This window comes from Embiotoca jacksoni, unplaced genomic scaffold (assembly GCF_022577435.1).
Source record: "Embiotoca jacksoni isolate LCO1_2020_lvr unplaced genomic scaffold, fEmbJac1.0.p SCAF_47, whole genome shotgun sequence".
NCBI lineage: Eukaryota > Metazoa > Chordata > Actinopteri > Embiotocidae > Embiotoca > Embiotoca jacksoni.
Window position 1 is genome coordinate 2,435,488 of NW_027185400.1, and position 19,105 is coordinate 2,454,592.

Genomic DNA, 19,105 nt, shown 5'->3' on the forward strand with positions numbered 1-19,105 from the left:
CTAAAACTAGTCAGTGAACAATAAACGTTTTCCGAACAGCTGTCAGGTTGAAATCATTCCCACCATCCTAAAAACAATATATTCCAATAACAGTAAAATATCATGACAAATCTGCAATGACATCATTCACTGTTATATCTCAAACTCCTCATGATGAACGAGTAAAACTAACCTTTAAATATTCATTGTGGACTTCCTGTTCCTGCAAACACCCCGACGGGCTGCTGAGGAGATTATTTACAAAGAATTGCAAAATAACAAAACATGAATTGAAGACAAAGCTCTTATTGAGACGTCACCGAAGGCCGAACCCTCATTTATGGTTGCAACGGGCGTAAATAGAGCAAACAGTCATCAGCAGGTATCAAAGGTTACACACACACACACACACACACACACACACACACACACACACACACTGAGAGGACAGCAGGTTTGACATCGACCCACCGACACTCGGCCTTTGTTCCTTCTCTCGTCCTGCTCGATCACTGACTCTGTTTGACTTTCATGAGCTCTCTCTCTCTCTCTCTCTCTCTCCCCTCTCTCTCTCTCTCTCTCTCTCTCTCTCCCTCTCTCTCTCTCTCTCTCTCTCTCTCTCTCTCTCTCTCTCTCTCTCTCTCTCCTTCATTTCCTCCTGGACGAGAAGACAAAGCAGCTGATTTTAGAGAAAGAGGCCAAAGCCCAGAAGAAGCATGTGTTGTACGGGGAAATGTTCCCGGCTGGTGGGCCTCATCCTGCTGTCTTCAGCCTTCATCTGCATGATATCCAACCTGCTGCTGTTCTTCCCCGACGGGACGAGTCTGGAGAACGACCAGATCTCCACGGAGGTCTGGCTCATGGGAGGACTCATCGGAGGAGGCCTGTTTGTGAGTCGGTCACGTACAACTGGATGTTTTATTGGTTGTCTTTATTGGTTTTTCATTCATTAACTTCTTGTGTAAACCTGTAAAATCCTAGTTGCTTGTATTAAGTTTTATTGAGTGTTATTTGTTTAAGTGGAATAAACTGTCAGAGAAATATTTTACTTCTTTCTCAACTACTTTTATTTGTAAGCAAAGTTTACTTTACAAAAATAATAAAGAAAGAAAGTTGTATATTAAACTTTAATAGAGATAAAATCAGCTGAACATTGACAAAAACGACTGAAAAATTCAAGTTACACATTAATGCTTTGCTAATAATGATCAAATAATATAATACTGTACTTTATATGTTAGTTTTGCCACATTTTGCTCCATAATTATTAATATTATGTGATATTTTTAATACTGGAATTTTACTTCATACACTGCAGTACCTTAACTTATATGATTGTAAAAGTTCCTCCAGTTGGATTATGATATTAAAAGTATGTTTTACTATGAAGCTCCATAAAGAAGAGCTCTGGGTTCATTGAATCTCTTCTCCAAGAACAAACACACAAAGATCTGATGATGTCCACTTCCACCAACAGTAAATCTCCACAACAGTAAATGATTCAGAAACATTTTATCTTATCGAATGGATCAGAGCGACCTCTGAGTCTTGTGAAGGTGTCGGCACGTTTTCGGCATCGTGACACCGGAGTTTGGAAACAGGAAGTTCGACTGTGTGGAGGTCGACGGCTGCTGGGACGAAAGAGTCCAAATGAATTCAGGATTCACAAATATTTGTTTTAAGAGATAAGAGAGAACACACACACACACACACACACACACACACACACACACACACACACACACACACACACACACACACATATACATATATATTTATATATAAATTCAAATGTGTAGGTAGAGTTGATTTTCAGTGTTTATTTAGAAGCTGAGGTTTTATTGTTCAAAAACTAATGAACTCAAATAACTTTTTGGAAAATTGAACTTTTTCTTTGATAACTGAGGTAAATAATTTTCTTTGTGCTCATTTTCAGATGCTGTGTCCGAGCTGTTCGGCTATCAGGGCCGGGGGCAAGGGTTGCTGTGGAAATGGTTGCTGTGGTAACCGTTGCCGGGTGAGTCCAATCATTTTTAAGGACTGACATGTCGAGTACTGGACTGATAACGATGTTGAGCAAAGGACATCAGAACAAACTACAGGTGTGTCTTAGCTTCAGGATTATATTGAGAGGAACGCCCGTCCATTATAAACTATCTATTTAAAGACATCGCGTTTTGCTGAAACTGTTTTGCAGAAGTATGCAGCTCTTTATCAGCTGTAGGCTATAAAGAGTTGTGGAGCCGTTTACTGTGAATGTCAGAGCAGCAATTTAACATCATGTAACTTGCTTTCAGAAAAAAACCAAAACCAAAAAACCAAAACCATTTGGTCTTTTGAAAGTTCTTCTGTAGTTCAGAAGGAAGCGTGTTGTGTCAGTCAGGTCCAGTTAAAGGTGTTCGTTTGGCCTTCGGTGCCACGAACAGTCTGACATCCTCAAACCTGCTTTTAGAGCTCATGATAATTCACATTCTGTTGGAGATAAAAAAAAAATATATATATTGATGCGACGCTTTTATTCCTGTCTCTCAGATGCTGAACTCGGTCTTCTCCTCTGCTTTCGGGCTGGTTGGAGCGATTTACTGCACCAGTGTGGCCTCGGCCGGTTTGGCTATTGGACCCAAGTGTCAAGTGGAGAACAACGAGTGGAAGTACCCCTTTGAAAACATGGGCACGTGAGTGAAACCTCCCATCATGACATGTCTACGTTTCATCAACATGTTCCTCATGGTCATCGTCATGGTGACGCTCATCAGTGCAACAGTACAAAAAACCCTCCTTATTTCCACTTTTCTTTTCTTATCTCTATGTTCTCTTCATTTATCTTTTTTTTTTTTAATTTTTTTTTTTAATTTTTTTTTTTAAAGCAGACCAGCATAAATTCATCATAAAAAAAAAAAAAAAAAAAAAAAAAAAAATATATATATATATATATATATATATATATATATATATATATATATATATATATAAATGTAATACTGTTATAATCCAGTAGGTGGCACCCTGAACCAACACTTATGGTGCAGTGATGAGCCAATAATTCAGAATGAAACCAACACTTTTTTTTAGTCTGGTCTTTTTAAAACTTAAAAAACATATTTAATGTTTGGAGGGAAATAGTTTGAATCTCAATTGGAGACCAAAGAACAATATGACTTCAATTAAGAGCCAGAGTGATGGTGTTGAAGTGATAATGTGATTATCAGCTGATTGCTGATGAATATGAGTTTCCTCTTTAATATGTATGCTGTATATCCATATTCATAATGACTGTAGCTCAAAGAGCACCAGTGTTCGCAAGGAGGGAACCAAGTTTGATAACACAAAACATGCTGGGATATTAATACTCAACCTCAGCTTGTCCTTCCTCCAGTAAACCTCAGTTTCCCCTTTTTCTGTCTCTGTTATTCCACATTACTGTCTTTCATACTCGACCTCAGAGATCACATACTTCTAAAAGTGATTTGTGTTTTCTGACTCAAACATTCAGAAAATAGTCGGAGACTGAAATTTATATTTAGGAAACTAATTTCTTTGGATTTAAGACAGCAAAATAGATATAAATTCTACAGGAAATTACACATCAACTTTTTGATCTTCTGAGTTGTTTTCTATTGTTTTCTATGACTTTCTATGACACTTCGCGGTCGGCACTTCCTTGAAAAAGATTTGTGTCAAATATCAGAGGGTCTAAAAAAACAGTCTGAAGATTTGAACGGGGGAGTTTTCTCCTTATTAGGCACTCAAGAGAATAAATCACTTACTGATTAATAGAAATTAATCATTAACGAAAAGATAGGAGCTCAATTTACAAAATATGGACTTTGGTCTTTTCTCATAAAATATCCATAATTGACAAAAAGTGTTTGTGCTAAATTTGATTGATCTTTTCTCAGGAAGAGAATTTGCAATTAAAAAAATGTCAAATTATTCCTTTAAATCCTTTAATTTCTCTCAAGTGATCATTTTGTTACTTTCCTTCTCATTTCGTCTCCTTTATATTTTCCATGCGTTTTCACTTGTTGCATCTCTGCAGCTTCTTCTCGCTGCACCTTAACCCTGGCCGGCTCCACAGGTACATCCCTTAAAGCCGTGTGTCCCGTACCTCTGTTCCCCCTCGCAGCGGTAACAGCAGCTACCTCGTAAACCAGACTATATGGTCGACCTGCGTGAAGCCGGACAACGCGGTGATGTGGCACGTCGTCCTCTTCTCCATCCTGCTGTCCATGGGCGTGCTGCAGGGGGTGCTCTGCAGCATCCAGGTGGTCAACGGCTGCATCGGATGCATCTGTGGAGACTGTCGGGACAGAAAAGACGTAAGTGAACAAATCCTGAAAAATGTGCAAAGATAAATTCAACGCGATCACATAATGAGTAATGAAGAGTATTTCTGAGCCTCGTGAAGGTTATAAAATAGGTGATAAAGATATAAGTAATTTAATCGCAGTGAAATGTGGGACTTTTAGCAGCTCCCTGTTGCTGCGGTGCTGGTTTGATTTCAGTTGTTGATTTTTTTTTAATCAAAAACAGGAAAGAGAGAAAAAGTTGTGTAGTTTTGACCCCTTTGTTGATAATATGAGTGCAAACACAATTTATGGGGGATTTTATTTTTATGCTGAGTTAACTAGCTGCTAATGATTACTTTGAATGTACAGATGTGAGAAGAGAGTTTATCTTTAACCATCTCTAAGAAGGCAAATATTTCTCAAAATGTTAAGGTATTCTTTTAAAGAATATAATTGTTTTTGTGCAATCAGTGATGAATACTGTAACACAAAAATCACAAAAGTCAGACAAAAAGATTGAGAAGAAGAAAAATTACACAACTTTTATATTTAGAAAAATGCTCATGACAGCTCTCCTGTTGGACATCATTATATTTTTAAATTAAACACTGTAGTTTAATTTAGAATAGCTGAAAGGTTTAATTATGTTTAATTATTTTCTTCATATAAAATTATAATAAGTGAACTAACAGCTCGGCAGGAGATGTGAAAAAGGTCTAAATTTAGGAAGGTTTGTGTACTTTTGAACAGAAATATCTAAACAGGTTGAAGATTAATCTCAGATTTATCACATGGATGAACGTATAGTGAGTAAAAAAAACAAAACATCACCTTTCACAAGTCACGCAAAAAACATTATTCAGCAACGTGCTGCAGGAAAAACAGGAAACACCCACATGTGACTTGTATCAACGAACGTCTACACATTAACATGATGCTCACATGTATGAACATCTCTGTCTTCCTGTCGGAAACATGAACACGTGACTTCTGTCCTGCAGGACGAAGGCGGACTGTGAGAGAAGAAGATAATCCAGCTGAAACCGTTCGTTCACACCGGATCTCCGTGAAGAAGATGGATGAGATGTTTCTTTTGATACTCTTTGATCCTTTAGATAAACTCTATTTTTAAAACATGCCAAACACCTTACTCCACTATTTTGTGAATGTTATTTTTCCTTGTGTGTAAATGTCTAATTTCTTTACTGAAGACACACGTGTATGAAACAAACTGTAAATAGCTTGATGGTCTCAGCAGGCACGCTGCAGGTTTGCATCATTTGTGCTTCATTAGTGACATTTTTAAGGGGTGCTAATTTAACTTCGCTGTGACTGTCGATACTCAATACTTTTGGACTGAAGGGGTGTTTGATAAATCACTTATTTCACAGAAAAATCGGATTAAAATTGAATAAATCATGAACAAAACAAAAAAATGCAGAAAATGCCAAATTTACAGAGAAAGAAAAACAAATGTTCTCAAGAAAATGTATTTGTGCCTTAAAAAATGCCTGAAGATCAAAACTGTAATTATCAATAAAACATCTTTTCTTAAAGATTTCAATTTTTGTGGTCTTGCAAAAAAAAAAAAAAAATTCTTGGACATGCATACACATCTGAAATAGTTTATCCCAGTCTGACATGAATTGTGCTGACTATGCAGATTAAATTAAAGCTCATGGAGAGCAGACAGGTCGTTTTAAGGTCTTCAGCCCTCACACACACACACACACACACACACACACACACACACACACACACACACACACACACACACACACATATTTACAGACACCTTTGCTCTCACACTTTCATTCAGTAACTCTGATTATCCAGTTGAAGAACTTCTGCTCATTCTTTCTTCAGATCTGTAAATTACTCACCTCCTGCTGAGCGCAGGCAGTCAGACAGCCAGCTCGAACAGGATGACTGTGAGGTCAAAGGTCAGGATGCTCCCCCCCTGTGGACACGGAGAACATTACAGCTGCACAAACAGCGGGTTAGTGCAGGTGCGGGTTAAGCTCATAATCTTTTGTTGCCATGGCGCAGCTTCGTGGTAATTGTTACCTAACTTTCAAGTTAAAAGCCTGTTGTGGAGCTGCACCCAGGTAAATATAGACACGTTCTCTTGAGACAGACCAAATAACCCAAAGCTGCAGCTCAAAGCTACAGCAAAGCCTCTCTGGAAATACAGATAAATGCATTTAGACCTGCTTCAGTGGCCTCGTTTCCTCATCACTGACGCTTGAGCAACAGTGGATCATAAATGTTCCCTTTTCTGTAATTTCCACTTCAACTTTGTGGCTAATTTCAAGTGGAAATTATTTTGGAAACCGTTTCCGTGTTCACATACTTCCAGGACGTGGAGGATATATAATGCACAGCACAAAGCGAGGAAGGAGCACAAGTGTGAAGAATTTGGTATAAAAGAATAGTGGGACAAAGGGAGGGAAACGGGAAGGGGGCCGTTCTCAGCCACTTCTCATGCAAATCGTGGGCCACACTGGAAGAATTTCAGAGAGGCAAAGAAAGTGCAGGGAGGGAGACTCCAAAGACAGAAAGAGGTTCCTCGAAAATAGAAACAAGAAAGAGTGACAGGACAGTCGTTTGAGCAGAAGAACATGATCTGCCTTTGGTGCTCATTTAGACCGCGGTGAGGTCACGATTTAGCAACGACTCCCTCCTCCTGCTTCATTCTGTCTTCTGAGGCTTCACATAACAAAGTGGAGGCAGAACAGGACATCGAGGCAGAACCGGCCGGTCTGGACCAGAATAGTAAAAACAAACCACTCCAACCAAGATCAAGATAAACTCTCTTATTAACCGGCCGTTTGTACATCAGGAGGCTCCGATCTCTAAACTTTATACTCGTCTGTGTCTCGGATTGGACCTCTTCAACACGTCCACAGCTGCAGCCGCATTCAAATTCAAGTCATGCTGCAACCTGCAGCCAAACGTGAGCACGCGTAACTGATAACTCAGCACCGTTCAACCACCCAGTAATCACGTCAGCCACACTGGGACTGACCCACAGCACAAAGTGGGCGGTCGGGCACATTCAGACACTCTGTCAGCATCTTTATCTTTTACACGTCTGGTCAAACTTACGCTTAAAATCTGCCATTCAATTCTTTTTTTGTTTGTGACGGATCATAATAAGAGAAAGATAACAGCCTACAAAAACCACCAATCAGGTGAGATATCTTAACGTTGAAGTCCTTAATTTGAAGTTTGGTTTCAAACAGAGATAAAAACATTTGAAAGATGCTGACTTGTATTGATGACACTGTATCATCACATACTGTAACCCTGACACGTGGTATTTTATACTTCAACCGCCAACAAGACGTAATGTCACTTTTTTTTTTTTTAATTGTTTGCAGGTTTCTGAACGGCAGCGTGGATATCGTGTTCCAGAACTGGCCTGAAGTGAGGAAATACAGCTTCACTTTGCATGCAGGAGTTTTTACAGTCAAATAAAATCCAGCACAAAGAATGAAACCGCAAATCTTCCCTTAAAACACAAAGCACAACAAAGTATTTGGTCACAATTCAGCTCAGACCTGATTTATTTGTCTTTCTCGACAGCCGTTAGAAGCAAGAACGCAACAGCTACCGAACAAAAGATGAAACGAGATTCATTATTGACTTTCCTTTGATGTCACCAGTAAATTAAAGACAAGCACTCATTTTGATGAACCGATATTATTTAGTTAATTCACTAACTGAACGCAGCAAAAGCAAAATAAAAAAATCTAACCATGATGTAGAAACAGCTAAACTGTTCGCTTCGCACATCTTTAGACTTTGTTGGACTCGGGCTCCTGCTAGTACAAAGCCAACATGTGTCAGCCTCCAGTCCTGCGTGTTCGTTAATGAGGCAACAGGAGAAGATGTCAGGCTTCAAGATATTTATTTAACAGCAGCAGAATAACCATTTTACAGAGCTCTGGGTCCAGACTATGTTTCCCTGACCGCAACAGAGTATGTGTCAGTTCATGAAGTCTGACCTCCTGACTCTCCCTGACCCAGTCTTCTTATAGTACTGAAAACAAAAAGTCATGTGTGTTGATGTGTCCTTTGTTGGTTGGTGGAGGTGGTGGTTGTCTTCCTTCACACCCTGGAGTCCTCACGACAGCCGTCTGTTCCTGTTTATGACTCAAAGAACAACAGTATGTGACCCCACAGGTCGCCGACCTCCTCCTGTGACCTTTTGGTTTGGCCCAGTACTTTCACTCTCATTTACAAACACAGCCTGTTGTCTACACCTTCATTCACACCCTTTCGTCTACACCTTCATTCACAAACACAGCCTTTCGTCTACCCCTTAGGATTAATAGTTGATAATACGACCTATATATAAGTAATATGATATGGCATATATATAGGTTGTATTATTGTAAACATAACCTAGCACAGAATCGCACAATTTTGACTGTAATTAATCCAATTTGGTGTCCTTGGTCGACTTTAAAAAACGTATCTTCACGTATTTAACGATACAGACATGAACTGTAAATAATCAAAACAAGGTTCATCTCATTTTGTGCAGTAGTCAATTATTATATTTCAGTTTTGATGGCAACGTTGGGATACAAATAATTATCCCGTAAGTTTTTACAATTTAAAAGCATTTAATGGCCCTTCTTGCCTCTACTGATCTCTGCTCTGGTGACGGTTTGTGGAAGCGAACAGAGAAATGATTGTTGGTCTCGCTGACGTTTTGCTTACGAGACGTTTTAATGGCAAACTAGTGAATCTGAAAAATTTGAGCAGAAAGACAGATGGAAAAGTAAAGACAGTCTGCTGCTCCGTGGCCTGAGATGGTTTGAATATTTCAACATTATCAGCTCATTTGCATGTAAGATACTACTGTACCCCCCCCCCCCTCCTTCAGGATTAATGTAATCACTAAAATATGTCTTGCTGATGTAAAAGCACATGTAAAAACATGATATAACTGACTGACTGTATGGAAGGAGGAGCAGTAAGGGGGTGTGTGACCTCAGCTGGTCGGTCCCGGCTGAGGTCACACACCAACAAAAGAAAATCAACAAACTGGATTTCACACATTCAGTCATTTTAAAGTCCTGGACTTGAGACTTTAAACACCCACAGCTTGTAGCTCCTGCAGCTGTTATTAAGCTTCCTTTTTCTGATGCAATTTGAGGACATGAACTTCCATAATGACATAACATGAGTTGGCTGGGAAGGAAAAGAATCAGCAACACTACTTTAAAATACTTTTAAATCTTGCCTTTACCTGAATGAGGAAACTAATTCAGAACTTTCTATATATGACGAGCAATTGTGGAGCTACACGTTACAACTTAAGTTACTTAAACAAAAGTGGTCATTTAATTTAGCTTTTCTCCAGTCTCCCAGGTTAAAAGTCCTGCTTTTGTTCCATCCCCATGACGACCTGATCGTACTCCGTCATATGACCTCTATCCCACGGACTTCATCTTCGACCCTGGAGATACATGCGTGTACTTTTCACGCCTGGTTAAGACAAAACGTGACACTGACACGGTATCCTGTCGCGGGCCGACGGGTGTATTTACATACATACCCAGCACCATATCGCAAATCCTACTTTCCTTCCTCAAGGTTTCCGAGAGATGTGCGTTCAAGCTGGAGTATTTTTAGGCCACTCTTGCTATGATGTAAGTTTAAACTACGTACGTGGATTTCTTATTTGTGTGTCTGTCCTCACCCTCACTGGATTTATTCTCGTCTCCCGGCCAGCGGAGCGGCGGGATTGAATTACCAGCGGGACAATGATTCACGAGGGATGATGTCAAATATGACAATGTCAAGTTTCCACTCGCCATCCAGTGTCTGATAACACGAAGGCACTTGAGGCCAGTGGGACAGGGGGCGTGGTCTAATCCCTGATATGTGAATCTCGGCGTGGGCTCACAGGAAGCCACACTCGTTGCCTCATCATCGTCCGCGGGCCACCGGCCGACTGGCACTTGTCACCTTACAAGGAGAGGAATGAGTATGTGAGGTGACACTGCTGAGGGATCACTCGACTCTCTGTGAAGGTTTGACAGGACTTTCAGAGCAAATCTGGAGTCTGTTCAACGACAAAAAAGAAAAAGGAAAGAGCTATTTTTCACTTGATTAACGAGCATCAAGGACATTTCAACGAAATCGAATCAGATATTCTCCTGTTTGATGCCACAACACGTCTGTTGTTTGATCCCAAACTTCAAGTGTGGACCAGGTCTGCTGCCCTGCTGTTAATCCTCCACACGGCATGGAGTGGAAACCAGAGGCAATGTTCACATTCAGCACGTCTGTCCTTCACTCATATATCCACAAGTGTAAATCTGTCAGCGTGCACATGCACTTACTGTGCAAGCATCAAACAGATGGAAGTGAATGTAAAGCTGCCGTTAAGCATCAAACGGTTGTAACCTTTCATTAATCGGTCGCAACACATTCTTAAAGGGGCAGCTTCAGTACATCCATCAATTTAGATTTTTTTTTATTTCTAATAGTAGTTTTAGCACCCGGGACACTAAACGGGGAATAAGATCGAAGCAAATGCAAGATTTGACATTAAAATGAGTGTTTTTTTTTTTATCTGAATAACTGCTGTTGGACTTGAATAAGACACAACGTGTTCAAACCACAGACTTTATATAAAAGTGGACGGGTCCGTGCAGAAGTGCCTTAAACTGCAATACCATCCAGGGCCACTAGGGGCTGGCTCTAAACAGCCTCCGTTCAACTTCTCTCATGAAATACAGTCAATAAATGTTTTTTTCCACAAGTCATAACGGTGTTGGTGGCTAAATGTTATTGTTATTAGTTTTCTGGCATCTGAAAATGATCCCGTCATTAATCAGATATTAGGGCCTCAAACCAGTATGTTTTGGGGGCGTGTCTGTTTGACTGACAGGTCTGTGGTGCAGTCAGGCCTCCTGATCTCATCCAAAGAAAAAAGGTCACTTCCAGCTCCGAAAACACAAGATGGAGAAAATCCAAACACAATCTAATTAAAACATATAAATATTTATCTACATGTATTTTCATTTTACTGAACAAAGCTAAGAATCGCGCACGATGATCTGGTATTTAAAAAATCCTCACATGGTGTGAGTCCCTGTTGTTCACAGTCAAGGAGCAGCTTTTAGAAAACCTCCCCGCTGCTGCACCGACTGTTTCCTGGGAGATTTCTGACCAGCAGGCTCAGACTCACTCCGAGAGCTCGTCTGGGTAAATTTCCACCAGACCAAATCCCTGCAAACAGTCAGCTGCCCTCGATAGGCTGGAAGTGCCGGCCAGGCGGCCACGAAGCAACAATAAACCGCCGAGGAGGCCGAGAAGAGACAACATTTTTCTCTCTCCAATTATTATATGTTGCTTTATTGTCGTCTCATTCAGGACGGTTCATTTCATTTAAACTTGAGCTTTCCAGATTTGTCCTCATTCAACAATCGAATACTTTTGTGTAAAACCTGCGTGACTCGTTTCGATTGGTCACAACAAAGCAACATCTGGCCACACTTTTATTTCTTGAATGCTTTCTCTACGAGGAAGGTGACGGCATGCCTGTTGTTTCTTTGTACAGCGTTCAATGTGATCTCAAAATGTCCAACAGGTTTCTGACGGTTTTTCTGGGCATGAATTGAAGAGAAAAGCGATCAGATGTTTGTGTCGATTCAGATCTGGGATTTCTGCTATTTACATTATTGGACAAAAGAGACTCGAGGTAACTTTGCTTGGACAGAAAAAAAAAGTCTATTCAAAAGAATATTCGAGTGGTATTTTAAGTAAGTCACCATGTTTAGAAAATGAACTGCACGTCATGTGTTTTGAGCAATTAGCCCAAATGAAGACATTATGACGGTCACGCTGACGTATTGTTTGTAGTTAAATAATAAAAAGTTTGAATCATCTTTAACTTTGACTTTAGCCGACAGTTAAGGAACGTGTGTTCAACAGTTCCACCCGGTTTTAGTCTCTAATCGGACTTTTGAAAAGACGTTTATCATCACACATCTGTCAGAAACACATCCGGGCTGGTCGAGGCCTACAGGACCAGTATGTGACCATTCGGACAGCAAGCGGCAAGCTAACACGACCTTTGTTGTCATGGTAACAATCACAAACACGTAGTTAATGTTACGACAAGGTTTAGGCACCAAAACTACTTATCGTACAAAAAGTACGTTACTTACAAAAGTAACGTCGCGTACTTTATGTCTTAGAAATGTTTGTTACGTGAACTCACGGACGTCAGTTAAACCTGAAGGGCAGGAGTTCGTACGTATAAATGAACATTCGTACGTATAAATGAACGTATAAATAAACATTCGTACGTATAAATGAACATCCGCATGTGTCTGTGTTTCAGAGTACACCGAGTTTTTAACATCTGGTGTCTGGTGAGACACGGTCGGAGACGTGCGTCCATTGTTTTTTTTAATTACCCTCCACCGCCAGAAGGGGGAGATGTTAGTTCCAGGCTGCAGCTTTGAAATTAGTTAACTTTTGTTTTTCGGGGAAACGGGAACAGTCCTGAGTTTGATCCATCCAACCTCCCTCCACCTACTTCCTGTCACGGGTTATGCAACATCAGCTGATTTCCTCCTTCTGATAATGTTCTGGACCAGGAGTATGAGTGCAATTTGTCTTGTAGGTCCGGTCTGCCGATGTATTTGGGACAGATGTGTGATGATAACCGCCCATCCCCATAGTCTGATAACAGCCTTGTTATGGTCAATATAATAAATGAATAATGATTGATAACAGTCAGCTGGGTGGTAACTCTGCAGTTGAAGCTGCTCTGATCTCAGAAAATGACCAGAGAATAAAGAAAAGTCCCGTTTGGACCTGCTGTCAGTTTGCACCTTCACTTTCTGCAGATGGAGGCAAAAACAAATGCAGAAGGAAGAGTGTGTGGGACTACGTGAGGTGCGTGCGCGGCTGCAAATGACTAAAAGCTGGGAGGGGAGGAGGAGAGGGGCAGGGGGGAGGGAGGAGGAGGAGGAGGAGGAGGGGGCGCTGGACTAAAGCAAAAGGGAGGAGGGAGAGCGGAGAGAAAGCAGGCGTGTCCGCTCACCACGCTCCAGGGATTAGCTATTTAAAGTTCAGGCACTCCGCGCGCCACAGAAAGCTCTCCGCGTGCTGCCCATAAGGACCATCAGGACGGAGCAGCAGGAGGAGGAGCAGGAGGAGCAGCAGGAGGAGCAGGAGGAGCAGGACGGAGCAGCAGGACCGAGAAAACACGCAGATCCACGATATTAATGTGGGAAGCGACGAGGACCGCGGCCGAACGGTGCACGGACACGTTACAACCGGGAAATTATCAGCAATATCCATCTTCTTCTTCTCCTGTTTACAAGTTGATCTCAGCAGGTACGGAACCTTGTTTAAAGCACAATTTAAAGTTTGTTTTTGTACTGGAAGCTTTCTGAATATTACCAGACTGCGGTTAGAATTGAATTAAAAGCTAAATAAAGTGTTCTGTTTGGATAAATAGTCTTTAAAACGTGACATTTCGAGCTTATCTTTTTTCCAACGCGCTGTTGTTTTCTTGGAGGGGGAGGAGGAGGTGTGTCGGTGGGAGGGCTCCTGCTCAGAAATAACAGGCTGGTGAAGCTCCGTTTGTTTGTTTGTGAGCTACTGTTACTTGTCAAACTTGATTCTTTACGCTTGAATGAATTCTTGAGGTCTGGTTGAATCGCAGCTCTGATGAGGGTTGATAAAATGTCCTAATTGGCACCTTTCGGCTCTACTTTACACTTAAACAATGACATGAGATAACAGATCTGTATGTAAACACACGCACGTCTTGGAGCGTTAATCAGAGGAGACAGGGACATCAGTGATGCAGTGATCAGTGGAAAAGCTCAGATTAGTCTGTCTGGTGCAGCTTCTTCACTTTTAAACCTGCACAGTGAACGGAGTTCAAACTACCGACATTAAACAGTGAAAAGGTCTCTGAACTAAACTAAAGGGATTTCACTTTTTCTCATCATTAAAACTAACCACAAGTAAGGCAAGTGATTAAGAGGTTAGAGGTCAGAGAATAACCTGTTCCAGTTTTCTTATAGCTCAAAGTAGGTTAGTCTGAAAAGGGGCAGCTTGGATTCACTTCAGCATTTCCTCTGAATACAGTTAAGTAAATAATGACATGTTACAGGAGCTCAAAACTGCAGGAAAACCTGTTTTAAACTGAAGCAAATTGTAATTTCAAAAGTCAAAAGAAGCATTGACAGACAATATTAGTACATTTTGTGAGGACCTTGTTTTTTTTGTTTAGGTGAAACAAGGTTCAGCCCAAATAAACTTTCATACACTCCCTAAACTCAAAGTAAAAGTGAGTAATATAAAGTAAAAGTACTTAGTTTTGCAGAATGATACTTGTACGTGTTTTACAAAGACACTAAATATTTGATTGATTTATTAACATGTAAGCTATTTAATTTTGCAGCTGGCACATCATACAAGTAACAGCTGCCAAAATAAATAAATAGTGGAGTCAAAACTTGGCAGTATTTGCCTCAGAGATGTGTTGAACCAGAAGTACACCTCCAGTATTCTCTCGGCTGCACGTGTCTGTTGTAAATAGAGATGCATGAAAGCAACAGAAAAGCTGCTTCATCCACCTTCTCTGATTAATATGAACGAAAGAGGATTGTATGCAGCTATTAATGGCCGCACACGCATGTGCAGGTATGCATGCGCAGAGCGTGTATGTGCGTCATCCAGCCTGGCAGACCTGAGTGAGGCTTTGTGTCCACGGCAGTGACACAAGGCAGCACTTTTTTTTTCTTTTTTTTTTCCTCTTTTTTTCCCCACAAAGCCGCTGGGACGAGAGAAGAGGGGGCAGCTGAGTGGAGAGGTGGAGCTGGGGGAGGATTGTTATCGTGGGACTGTAAAGCACATGTGCTTTGCTGCTTCCACCAACATTGTTTATGGAATGGAGGGGGGGGGGGGGGGGGCTAGAAAAATACACATTTAAGTAGCTCAACTAACTCCATTTCTTAATTTCCCTGTAAACACATACGTGCACAAACATGCACTCAGGAGGATGAAGAAGGAGACGCTTGTCTTCATGTTCCTCTGGAAGGATTGCGCAATTTCCAGTTCCCATCAACCAATAGAAAGAGTAAAACCACATTATCGAAGGGCTGCCTGTCGAGCCGTCGGCTGCCTGTCGAGCCGTCGGCTGCCTGTCGAGCCGTCGGCTGCCTGTTGCTGCAGTTTGAGAAAAACATGAGAAGATTAAAAAAGGCACAAGTTGAGAACTGTAACAACTCTTCTTTCCTATTTTATCATCAGTTTTTCCGCCTTATGAGCCTTTTAATATCTTTCGCTGCTCCCATCCTCTACCTCCTGTCTATTTTGTCTCCGTCCTCCACTGCCCCCCCCCCCCCGTCTCTCTCTCTCTCTCCCCTCCTCCCCCTCCCTGGTCACTGTGTATGTGTTTGCCATCTGAGGTTGTTTTTCTCCTCCGGCCTCCCAGCCTGCTGTGTGCTGCCAGACCCCCACAGCCAATCATGGTCTGTGCCCAAAATTCCTCGCTGCTGACCAGGGCCTTCATATTGTGTGTGTGTGTGTGTGTGTGTGTGTGGGGGGGGGGGGGGGGGAACCTGGTCAGCCTGTAGCGTCCTCATTCTTTCCTCTTTACAATGTGCGCTATACTGCGAGCTCCCATCTGACGGAGAGGAACCTCTTAATTGACCCAAACATAATGGATTCACTGTGCCTGCAGCTGAGATTGAGTTTCAGAGCCACACCTGAGTGAAACAGAGAAGGGAGGTGTGTTCAACGTCGAGGGGGAAAAAAACCCCTAAAAAAACCAACTACTGTGTGAATTTGTATAAAATAAGAGTTGCCTCCCTTCTGGCTCGTCTGTAATGAGCTGCAGCAGCTCTGTGAACTTTCACGTCTCTGTGAAAAAAGCAAATCACTGCAGCACAAGGACTGAAAAGTAAACAGTCTGCCCACTCAACACTGGGCTGCTTTTATGCTGCAATCACAGTCTACTGTTTGCCATCAGATATCCAGATCTGCGCCCCTGTGATCAATGAACAATGAGGATTATCACACTCGAAGGGTTTTCCCATCAGATCGACGAGTTTTATTACAGGCGAGTGCTGGGAGGGTTTAGATGAAGCAGGCTGAGACATGGGAAAAAAATAAAAGTCCACAGTCGAACTTTTATAGATGCTGAGGTTGAAAAACCTTTTAAAAGGGGCGCCAGGTTTTAACCAACACACACACTTGTAAAATGACATAAAGTGCATCAAGTTACATTTAAAGCTGCTCTGACAGAAAACAAACACACATGATCATGTGACCACATGTGATTGTGCACATATGAAACGTGGTTTAAAGCCGATGTAGATTCCCAGGTGAAAACTTCTCCACGTGTCATCACATGTTGCAACATATGATCACACGTGGAAAACACAGGAAACGTGTTTATTCTGGAGTGGTCATGGGTATATTGTTTATTCAGCGTGATAAATTAACACCAAATAAACAACTTTAAATAGTTGCTATGTGAAGACTCCTGATCAGTATCATGTATGCTTGTTTTCTGTCACCTTTTGTTTTAGTTTGCTAAAGTTCTTATCAACCCCGTCCTGGCATCCTTCAATTTATCACTTTTAAGCTATTCTAGTCTCTAATGATGGAAAACCTCATTTCTGAGACTGTTTCTGAGTCTCCTGTTATGTAACAGCTCCATATAACAGTTCAGGTCATTTTCAGCTGAGGAATGAGTTCTCAGCACTATTACAATAGAAAGTGTGGAGGAGGCCCATCACCTCCCTCTGCCCCATTTCACCTGACCTATTTCTTAACCTGATTAGACTAAAATAAACTTCTTTTTTTTCTTCTTCTTCTTCCGAAGCAAATGCAGCTCTGCTCTGCTGTGTGGCTCTGACTTTATCTGGAGGTGGTTAATCATCAGGGAAATCAGGAGTTTGACTCCTCATCCAGGTCCTGAACCTGCAGCAGGTAGAGGACGAGGTCGAGCGCTGCTCTGTTGTCCAACATCATGTAAAACAGCTGTTTGGACTCCTCACGGGGAAACCTTGAGAAACTAGAAGCTGCTGGCGCCGGTGAGACACGGGCCGCTTGGTCCCCGGTCGCCATGCCGACAACAGATCACTTCTGTGTAATCTGGTCGTCAGGACTCAGCTTATCGGGTTCTGCTGGCTGCCGAAGAGGCACTGATGTCCTTTTGCAGGATTATCAACGGGCAGGGCGGCGATGATGATGATGGCACGGTAAATACTGGCTGACTGAGTGGCTGGTTGCTGGTCACTGTCAGCTCGCATTAAGCCACCATGCCACTGATCATAATTCCATTAAACTGTGACCCGACGAGGGGACGAAGGACCGTAAGCAGACGAGCCGGCTTAATAAATGTGAGCTGTCGAGGAGAAAGTTCACCTCTAATGACCCGTGTGATGTTTTGTCTTCCAGACGGCTCCGTCATGGGTGTGAAGATGCTGCAGTGTTTTCCTTTCTACAGACGCTGTAAAGAGCGCTGCAAGAGCCGGCAGTGTCCCCCGGCAGCAGGTGAGCAGCAGCTCAAAATCCCACGTGGACCAAACTAACGGCCACTTTTATCAAAGCAGAGCCTGACTTTTTTTTTTTTTTTTTTGTCTTTAAAAAAAACCTCAGTTCCCATCGAGGAGATGAATCCACGTCTGTCCTCCACGACGTCCTGGGGCAGCGACAGCGAAGGAGCAGGAAGCCTGAGTCGGGGCTCCCAGATCTACTTCTCCACCAAGGCCCGACTGTCCTTCAGACACCAGCTGGACAGCAACATCAACGCCGTGGACGCCACCTACTGAGGAGAGAAATGGACTCCTTTTGGGCTTCTTTTTTTTTTCTTTCTTCGTCGCTCGGAGCCTCCGGAGCCGGATAGTTGAGCAGAAGCATCTGACGTCACCTTTAGATGATCGACAGCAGTTTATGTTTTAACCTCGTCGTCTTCGCCGCCCACGCAGAACTCTCCACAACCGATCCGATAGAAACGGAGGACAACAGACCGAAACACTTTCATGAGACTGAACTCCAGGCGGAGTGGGATGAGAGAGACGACCGTTTACAGCATTCAATACTGAGAAGTGCATTATTTTTTTCTTTTTTTTGTAAAAATTTTCTACTTTTCTTTTTTATTTCTCATTTGAAGATTTGTGGAAAAAAAAAAAAAAAAAGCTCAGTTTTCAAATTTGCTGATTTAGATCCCATCTGATGTTAAATAGAGCTGTTCCACAAAACAAAGCAGCAGCAGTCATCATCACGAGTGACTTTGATTTCCAGAATAGCTGATAACTTTCTAATCCTGAATGCTGAGAGTGAATTACTTTGAATCAGTCAAGAATTTGGCTTCAACTCGAATCCTGCCGTCTAATTTCATGACATGTTGACACGACATAGAAGAAGTTTAGCAGCTGTTTTACTTTAGTTGGTTCCTCTTTAAACAAAAGCATCAAGTAAACTGAGCTGCACAGAAATGTTATTTCTATTGGACATTTTGTTATTCATGCTTGACTCCTTTTAATATTCTTCTTATTAAAAAACAAGCTTTGTTTGTGTTACTAAAATGCAGATTTTTCCTGTATTTGAATATAAATGCTGAGCCTCCCAAAAAAAAGAAAACTATCACCGATTGAAGTCGACATCACGTCAGACTTGTCTTCATTCTTAACAAACTAAATAACAAAAGATTTGTATCAAAAATGTCTCCTGCGTTTTTTATTGATGTTGACTGTAATGTTTTGCAGCATTAAATATGAAACTGTGAAAACATGGTTCCAGATTAACAACAGAATGCTTACAGACATGATGCA

The 19,105-nt window shown here is 41.7% G+C and overlaps 2 protein-coding genes across 2 annotated transcripts; both read left to right on the plus strand.

The window, feature by feature from the left end:
- The first annotated feature begins 648 nt into the window (after positions 1–648).
- tm4sf5 (transmembrane 4 L six family member 5) lies at positions 649–5,824 on the plus strand. The gene is made up of 5 exons (XM_069169965.1): positions 649–869; positions 1,916–1,996; positions 2,512–2,654; positions 4,106–4,298; positions 5,270–5,824. Exons 1-5 carry the CDS (start codon positions 696–698, stop codon positions 5,285–5,287), a joined length of 609 nt encoding a protein of 202 aa, XP_069026066.1. The 5' UTR covers positions 649–695; the 3' UTR covers positions 5,288–5,824.
- Positions 5,825–13,400: 7,576 nt separating this feature from the next.
- LOC138210593 (uncharacterized protein C17orf114) lies at positions 13,401–19,067 on the plus strand. The gene is made up of 3 exons (XM_069169836.1): positions 13,401–13,643; positions 17,730–17,825; positions 17,931–19,067. The coding sequence occupies exons 1-3, from the start codon at positions 13,532–13,534 to the stop codon at positions 18,101–18,103; spliced, it is 381 nt and encodes a 126-aa protein (XP_069025937.1). The 5' UTR covers positions 13,401–13,531; the 3' UTR covers positions 18,104–19,067.
- The last annotated feature ends 38 nt before the right edge of the window (positions 19,068–19,105 follow it).

Bases quoted from the DNA above. Each gene is read 5' to 3' on its own strand.
- tm4sf5 (XM_069169965.1), top strand. From the start codon at position 696: ATGTGTTGTACGGGGAAATGTTCCCGGCTGGTGGGCCTCATCCTGCTG. The intron at 870-1,915 runs GTGAGTCGGTCA...GCTCATTTTCAG, and splicing joins TCATCGGAGGAGGCCTGTTT to ATGCTGTGTCCGAGCTGTTC. The intron at 2,655-4,105 runs GTGAGTGAAACC...TCCCCCTCGCAG, and splicing joins CCCTTTGAAAACATGGGCAC to CGGTAACAGCAGCTACCTCG.
- LOC138210593 (XM_069169836.1), top strand. From the start codon at position 13,532: ATGTGGGAAGCGACGAGGACCGCGGCCGAACGGTGCACGGACACGTTA. The intron at 13,644-17,729 runs GTACGGAACCTT...TTTGTCTTCCAG, and splicing joins TTACAAGTTGATCTCAGCAG to ACGGCTCCGTCATGGGTGTG. The intron at 17,826-17,930 runs GTGAGCAGCAGC...AAAAAACCTCAG, and splicing joins GCAGTGTCCCCCGGCAGCAG to TTCCCATCGAGGAGATGAAT.